At 38.1% G+C, this 8,180-nt stretch overlaps 1 protein-coding gene and 1 long non-coding RNA gene across 2 annotated transcripts; both read right to left on the bottom strand.

The window, feature by feature from the left end:
• Window positions 1–1,183: 1,183 nt before the first annotated feature.
• On the bottom strand, window positions 1,184–3,327 carry LOC103447464 (mitochondrial import inner membrane translocase subunit TIM10-like). The gene is made up of 6 exons (XM_070807677.1): window positions 3,216–3,327; window positions 3,086–3,136; window positions 2,618–2,670; window positions 2,125–2,163; window positions 1,929–1,998; window positions 1,184–1,612 (listed from the first exon to the last, which is right to left on the bottom strand). The coding sequence occupies exons 2-6, from the start codon at window positions 3,128–3,130 to the stop codon at window positions 1,562–1,564; spliced, it is 258 nt and encodes an 85-aa protein (XP_070663778.1). The 5' UTR covers window positions 3,131–3,136; window positions 3,216–3,327; the 3' UTR covers window positions 1,184–1,561.
• Window positions 3,328–4,012: 685 nt separating this feature from the next.
• LOC139189210 (uncharacterized) lies at window positions 4,013–4,689 on the bottom strand. The gene is made up of 2 exons (XR_011572873.1): window positions 4,422–4,689; window positions 4,013–4,246 (listed from the first exon to the last, which is right to left on the bottom strand). It is a non-coding gene; the product is annotated as an uncharacterized lncRNA (long non-coding RNA).
• Between the last annotated feature and the right edge of the window lie 3,491 nt (window positions 4,690–8,180).

Below are 8,180 nucleotides of genomic sequence, written 5' to 3' on the forward strand. Positions count from 1 at the left end.
TATCCTCCCAAGTCATGTAATTTTCCCTTTCCTTCTTATGCTACGTGTGACTTGTTCTCCAAGCAAGCTATCTGATTGTGTCACATCAAGTAATCCGGTTTTAATCAAACCAGTTTGTGGTAATGCAAAATGTCTTAAGTAATTCCTAATTTTCTTTCTGCAAGCTACTTGAACTCATACGCGACAAAATTTTCTGATGCTAATGGACTCATGCTCCGAAGGTCATTTATCAAATGATGATGGAACTGAGCTAGTGCATTTAGCTTCACAATGCTTGCAGTACGAACCTCGTGATAGGCCATATTTCAGTCTCTTTGCGAAATGCAGGGAAGACAGCGCTTTAAGTAGCATGGGAATGCGGCATTTCGAGCAAAAGACTTCACGGCCGCAATAGATTCTTACACAGAAGTAGGTACCTTCATTGTTAAGTCTTAGAAATTGAGACATGCCAAAATTCATGCTGATATTTGTTGCACTGACATATGATTAAAGTTGCGACTTTGCATAACGTTCACTGGCATAAGACATAAATAGGGAAAACGATTGGATCGGTTTTCCTTTCTTGCTTCTTATTGATGTTCATTCATCGTGACAGCATTGAACCAGGAACGTTTCAGTCGGGAACCTTTCAATCGGGAACTTTGTTTGCTAACGGTGCATATGTTACTTGATGAGTGATGTGGCACAAGAAGCTGTCGGAGACGCTATGCAGTCCCTCGCACACCGCCCTGAATGGCCTACTACCTTTATCTCCAAGTGGCTGCCTATAAGAGCATAGGAACGGACAATAAGGCCGAGGAAACTCTAAAAGTTGGTGCATCCTTGGAAGTTGGAAGTCAAAAAACATAAAAACTGGAACGCAGAGCAATTCCCTCGCCATTTGAGTTGTGCTCTGCAGCACCAAAGGGTTATTGTCTTGGTGTCTCTCTGCTATTCGAATCTACAGAAGCCAGTCGTTAGACCAAAATCAAGTTACATGTTTGTTTGCTTCCTGTGTTATGTTTCGGTAGTCATGATGCACCATTTAGAGCTAGATGGAAACACGGAAAGAAAATTTTCGACAACGTTATTTGATTGACTCGATCGTGTCTATGAGATGGAAAAAGGGCATCAAACAAACAATACCAGCTACTTGTACAACATTCATCAAGAAGTGAACTGAAACATTAACCACAAACATGGATGGGAAAAATTGGAACCATAAATAAACTAGAGAAATCTTCACAAGTACTTCTGCTCAACAATGCTGCCAAAAAGGTAGAACCATCTCACCTATTTAAGGTGTTAGCAAACCACCGAACACAGTGGCAATTATTCAAGAAACGAAGATAATTAAGAAGTCTTCACTATGAATGCCCAATTCTGTTATGGACTTTGAACATAGGGCGACGTATGTCAAAAACCTGTCCCTATTGTTTTCTTAGACCACAAAATGGAATCAACTTACGACTAAAAGAAAAAGGCATAACAATGCGAACAATTACAATCTCCAAATTGCCCGAGATCCTGCCAAGCATCTATCCAGGGAAGAGCAAGTCGCAAAGCAAACCAGGCGTAAATTTTACATAGGAGGCCGACCAGAACCAAGCAGCTGCCCGACTAGATTAGTCACCTGCACACGACAAAAATTTTCAACCATATACACATAATAGAACAACCTTCATTTGCACAATCATAATTGCAGCAGTTAGCGAAAACTGTGAAGTGTAAGAAGTAAATATATGCAAGGCTTAAGGCTTAATCAAAGAAACCTTTCAGAACACTACAATTGTGATAGATTGAGAGTATAAAACTAAAGTGAGAAATATCAACCAAAAGAGCGAAGAATAAAATATTTAACGGTTGAATGGGTTTATTGATTCTTATAACTTAATCCAAGTAATACCATAGCACTAAATTGATAAGAAGAAGACAGAGTGATATCTTACATGCCAGTATTTTGAGACACATCGATCAATGCAACTGTTTTCACCCATATTTAGCTCAGACTCCTTGTACCTGGACGTATTTGAACAATTCACATTTACTAACTTCATCATTTAAAAAACGACCTAAAAGTAAAATGCTAAATCCTTCAAAGGGTCCACAAAATCTTAAAAAGAGAAAAGAAAATAGTGTTCATACTTCTTCTCAACGCACTTGTTGAAACATGTATGGGTGAGCCTGCATAAATGAACCAATTAAACAAAGAAATGAAAACCGAATAACTTGGAAGCTAAGGTATCACAGATAGAAAATTGCATATACCAAACAGAAAATGCACAACCTAAAGAGATGTGGTAGTCTAAGTGTATAACACAAGGGTGAGAAGTACTCTAGTGCTCACACACTGAAGCCACAAGACTACCAGATAATGTAGCTTCAGAAATATCATTCGTTCTTTTGTGCACAATCATACATGCTCATCAGAACAAAGTATGATCTCCAACGGAAATAGAAGTGACACAGGTGAAAGTCAAAATGAACAAACAAATAATAGTGTACGAGGAGGCCCTAAAGAATTGTTCTAACTAGGAGACAAGCTTAAATTATTCAGATAATAAGTCTTGCACAAACCCAACTTTCAAAATACTAGATTAGTATGCCGTGATATTTAACAATGCCGTCAAAAACTTACTTGTTGAACAACTCAACCCTGTATTCCATCTCCTTTTCTGCCATACCAAAAATCTGCACAATTGTTTAAAACCAAATTAAGGTCTTTCGAAAACCCACCAGAGATTATTTGAAAAACACGAATTTAGAACAATAATTCAAAACCAAAGAACAGAAAATCCATCACACCAGAGTAAAAATTAACCATCTTGTTGCTTCCTAACTCTCAAGAAATATCCACGTCTCACTTTTACTAATGTCAAAACACCGCCATCATTGATCAATTAGACAAATAAGACCCCATTTGATTACGCCCAAACTCACAGAACACCCAGATTCCCAACACCAATTGAACAATCTAACCATGAATTTCCAAAACTTTCCCCAAAATCCAGTCTTGGGCATGCATTAAATCCAATCTAAAACTTGAATTCATTTTTAGAGAACAAAAAGTAAAAACTTTGAAACAATGAAGCAAAAGGGTACTTACCTGTTCCTTGTCCAAAACCGTCGGCGCATTGTTGGGGGCAGCCATTAGAACCTGAACAATTCGCAAATTAATTTACACAAACTTCTTCGAAACCGAATGAATTAGCAGAGAGGGCTTAAGTAATTTTCCTCGGCGGGATGGAATCGAACGCGCTGAAAGTGGTTGCTGTAAATGCAGAGGGGTTTAAGCGTCCGATTTGAAGCCAAAGCAGGAGAAAATAAAAATCCCACTGAGCTAATAATGTACGACTTAGGGTTTTAGGAGTTAATATAGCGTGTACATACGATGGACGGTTTTGATTTTAGGGGGGACTTTCAACCGGAAAAGTAGTGGATTATTGCCCTTTCTTTTCTCCTTCCACCACAAGTAGTGCGATAATTTCACAAAGGCCCTGTATGGTGGGCCGCCGTATATAATTGTCCTTTTCTTTCTTTTTTTTTTGGATTTATTTATTTATTTTCTAACTCATAGTTCATCGGGGCTCAAGTTCAGTTGATTAAAGTAGTATGTTTCTTTTGTTATGCTATAGTTTGAATATTCATTCAAATGATTTAGATTTCTTCGTGCAAACTATCATTCAATTAAAAGAAAAACTCGTATTATGTTTGCTTACAAGAAATGAATATCATTTTCATTGTATGTTTGCTAACAACCAAGGATTTGAGAGGAAAAAACGTGAATCCACATTGATTTTGCATATCTAATACCTTCTCATAGCGAAAAAAAATCAAGGTATAAGATTATTAAGGGGGTTGTTTAAACTCATGGAAATGTGTTTTCATGTTCGCCGAATAACAATTGTTTGTTCTCAATTCATTTCAAATTTTAACAGATGACTCGTAACTTAAGCAGTTAAGAGTTTTTTCTCGTGTTCTCAAAACTCGGCGTTACCTAGTGAATCATATAATATTCAATAATGCCATACCATTTGAATGGATCGAAGATTTCAAATTGACGACATTTGTGCCCGTAACCTGTGTATTACAAGGATCATTGAGAAAATACATACTTTCACATTGTGCCGGTAGCTTTCATTAGCAATGCTTCACAATTTACAGGTACGAGGGCTTGACCAGCATCTCCTCCGGATCTTTCCACACTGGGGAGTCCTTAACTGTACAAATAAGATTCACATACGCAAAATATGTGCTAGACTACGCACTGCAAATGGAAACAAGTTGTCACCCCTATTTATCCAAAAATAATATACTTGTTATAGATATCCGTGTAGAATATTATATTACGAGGGGCAGAGAGCGTGTGTACGGCAAAGTAGGAACGGGTACAGCAGCAACGTAGCAGCACAAGCAAGAGGATGATTGGAACTGCAACTTACCCCCACACATTCACAGAAGCCTTTTTCTTTCCCCTGCTGGTGTTCATGAAAGCACTTTGAAGTGAAAAAGCCATGAAATTACGAAGGCAAGAATCATGCAGGCAAGAAGGAAATTCATAATGCAGCGGCCATGCCACATGGTTCAGGTTTCAACCTGGATCATGGGTGCTGCTGGTACTGATGCGGCTGTGGCAGTACTGCTATTTGCCTCGTTTATCTGGCCACTGGAAATGTTGAATGCAGTTACTCCACAGATCTCGCAGGTTCTGCAAATCAAATCAATAAAATTATGCATAGGCAGAAAATAACATATCAGTCAGACATGACAAGCAATTACAACCATAACGCAACATAATAAAGAAACGTACCATGAGGATTTTGAACAAACATAATGAAGTGTAACCAACAGCATACAAATTTAAAAAATATAGAAGAAAATGCTATACAATCACTGTAAGTGATTTCAAAGGTCATCAATCTTCTATTTATGTTTCTGGAAAAAAAGTCATGTCGTCAAGATGTCGTTCCATTTGCTTACCATGATGAGTAAATTGAAATTTGAACTAGCTTGCTGTTCTTGCATATCTTCTCCTCATCCTGGTTACCAAGCAAGTCAGTCTTGACCAATCCATCTATGATGTATTGTATTATCATGTGATGCAGCTTATCTAGATTATATTTCATGTAGCCTAAGTTTGGATATTTCCTTTGCAGAGGGTATAGCGTGCAAATGCTCATCATCATTTACTAATCCATATGCATAATGTAAACATTTACATCTTTATTAGAAGCAGACATAAAAAATACATGGCACACAAGATATCCACTTTTCGACATAGGAGCTCAATTCTTGCATACAAACACATTTCCTTTAGCTTGCATTGGACCTCGCACTTTCCACTAATGTAAATGCCACAGAAAGTGTGACTGTAAAAACTATAAACGTAGAACGATCAATATGTTTGAGTTCAGATGGACTGCAATAGTGGTGACTACAAGCTTTGTTCTTTTACTAGATTTTCTCGTATTGCATATGAGCATACGCATTCTACTATATACGTGATCTGCCTCATTCAGCATTCCAGTAAGAAGCAAAATGATAAGAACAATTGTGACAGTTACATCAAAAGAAAGAAGCTAATTAGCAAGTAATCATTTGAATAAGCTGAACTCACAGAAGTAGGAACCTAAAAACTATCAAGATGGTCTTTGTTGTAGCATGCCCATAGTAAGATCATAGTTTGAAGTATGTTAGGATGCCACTTGTCATCATCTCAATATGACAAATGTAAGGTTGAGATGCTATAGTAGTAGATAAGATGGTTGTAAGTTGTTAGATGATAGCTTACAAAGGAAGCTAAGTAGTTTACATATAAGGAAGTCGGTTGTAATTGGGAGGGGGTCATTGGAATAATCTCTGTTTAATACAAGAAAGTACTATGCAATTGTCAAGAAGTCGAGCAAGGTTTTAACATTGGTATTAGCCAGTGTCGATTCCTCTCAATCTTTCATTGTTGTATGCCTCGCCGACCCTGGAACACCATGGAATCGCGAGTGTCAACTTTGGAAACCATGCTCGCCAATCTCAAAGCTAAGCTCAAGAACAACCAAGAGATGATCATGATGCAGCTGCAATCTATGGCAGCCAAAGGCGGTTCTTGCAGCGGCGAATCGTCCGAGGCAACACCGCTGAATCCTCAGATACAAGGCGAAGTACAATGTGGTAGCCACGATTTGGGTCTTCAAAATTGCTGGGCATTTCTGAAAATGGACTTTCCAAGGTTCATGGAAGGTGATGATCCTTTGGGTTGGGTCTATAAAGGCGACCATTATTTCGATTTCTACCACATCGAAGATGCTAAGAAGGTGAAAATGGCTTCATTCCACATGGAAGGGGAAGCTCTTCAATGGTTCCAGTGGGCCAATTGTCTAACCAATTATCCTAATTGGGAGGATTTCACCAAGGTTTTTTGTCAAGAATTTGGACCTTCCGAATTCGAGGACTCTGCTGAAAGTTTGGTCAAGTTACGGCAAACTGGGACACTCCGAGATTACTTGTTGGAATTTTGACATTTATCGAATCGTACCAAAGATATCAGCCTTGCTTTGTTGAAATCTTGTTTCATCGGGGGTCTTAGGCCGGAATTGCAACTTGATGTGAAGCTCTTCAAACCTAAGGATGTGCTGGAAGTTGCTGCATTATCTCAGCAGATCGATGCCAAGCTTACAGATCTCAAGGCGAAAACTTTCTATAAATCACCTACAATTCAACCCAATTTTAGATCACCAGTTTTGCAGAATGTTAGTAACCAAACATTGGCTGATATTCGTACTAAAACTCCTAATGTATGACGATTGACCCCAGAAGAAGTGGATTATTGTTGAAATAATGGATTGTGTTTTCACTGTAAGGAGAAAATATGTGAGGGGCCATACTTGTGAAAAGAAACAGTTGCATCTTCTTGATGTTCAAGACTGTGAGATGGGTGATGAGTGTGCTGAGGAAGTAGAGAATGAGGAACCAGAGATAACTGTTTGTGCTATTTTTGGCATCCCAGCTCCACCTATAATTAATACTATGAAGGTCAATGGATTTGTTAAAAACTGTCCAGTCACTATACTCATTGATTCTAGTAGTTCTCATAACCTTGTTGATTTGGGATTAGTTAAAAGACTCAGGGGGTATCTTGATACTGCATATCTTTTCAATGTTAAACTGCAAATGGTGGACGAGTTGCTACGAAAGGAACATTAGCTCAAACTACTGTGAAAATTTAGGATTTCAGTTGTATAACTGATCTCTATGCCATTCCTTTAGGGGGTTGTGAAATTGTATTGGGGGTACAATGGCTTCGAACCCTTGGCCCCATTCTCTGGGATTTCGATAAACTTTACATGAAATTCTTAAATGGGTCTCATACATATTGTATTACAAGTCCAGGATCTTCCTTACATCAGCTTGAAGACATATCAGCATTGCAGATGCAAAAACTTTTGCAGTAGGAAAACACAATAGGAGCAGTTCTTTATCAAATGGGACCTACTACTATGCAATGTTATTCTCCGGAGCAAACATTGGGGGATCTAAGTTCTCAACATCTCACTAAGCTGCAACAACAAGACTTAAAGTCCCTTTTGGGGGAATATGAGATATTGTTTGCAACCCCTAATACCTTACCTCCTAATAGGTTGCATGATCATAGAATTCCCTTGATAGCAGGAAGTAAACCTCCAAATACGCCTTATAGATATGGTCCAGTGCAAAAATCAGAGTTTGAAAAATGTGTTCAGGAGTTTTTACAAGCTGGTTTTATTAGGGAAAGTAATAGCCCTTATTCATCTCTAGTAATGTTAGTGAGGAAGAAAGAAGGGACATGGAGGATGTGTATGGATTATAGGGGTCTGAATGGCATCACTATCAAAGACAAATTTCCAATTCCTTTGATTGATGAACTTCTGGATGAATAGTTTGGTGTTCAATTATTTCTAGATTTAAGAGCTGGTTATCATCAAATTAGGATGTATCATAATGATATAGAGAATACAGCTTTTAGAACACATGATGGCCATTATGAATTTTTGGTCATGCTATTTGGTTTAACGAATGCTCCTGCCACATTTCAGTGTTTGATGAATGAAATTTTCTGACCATTTTTGAAAAAGTTCATCTTGGTGTTTTTTGATGACATTTTGGTATATAGTGCTACTTGGGAATTGCACCTGCAACACTTGAGGGTAGTATTTGATCTGTTGAAAGCT

Source organism: Malus domestica, chromosome 11, assembly GCF_042453785.1.
Source record: "Malus domestica chromosome 11, GDT2T_hap1".
In the NCBI taxonomy this organism is placed as follows: Eukaryota; Viridiplantae; Streptophyta; class Magnoliopsida; order Rosales; family Rosaceae; genus Malus; species Malus domestica.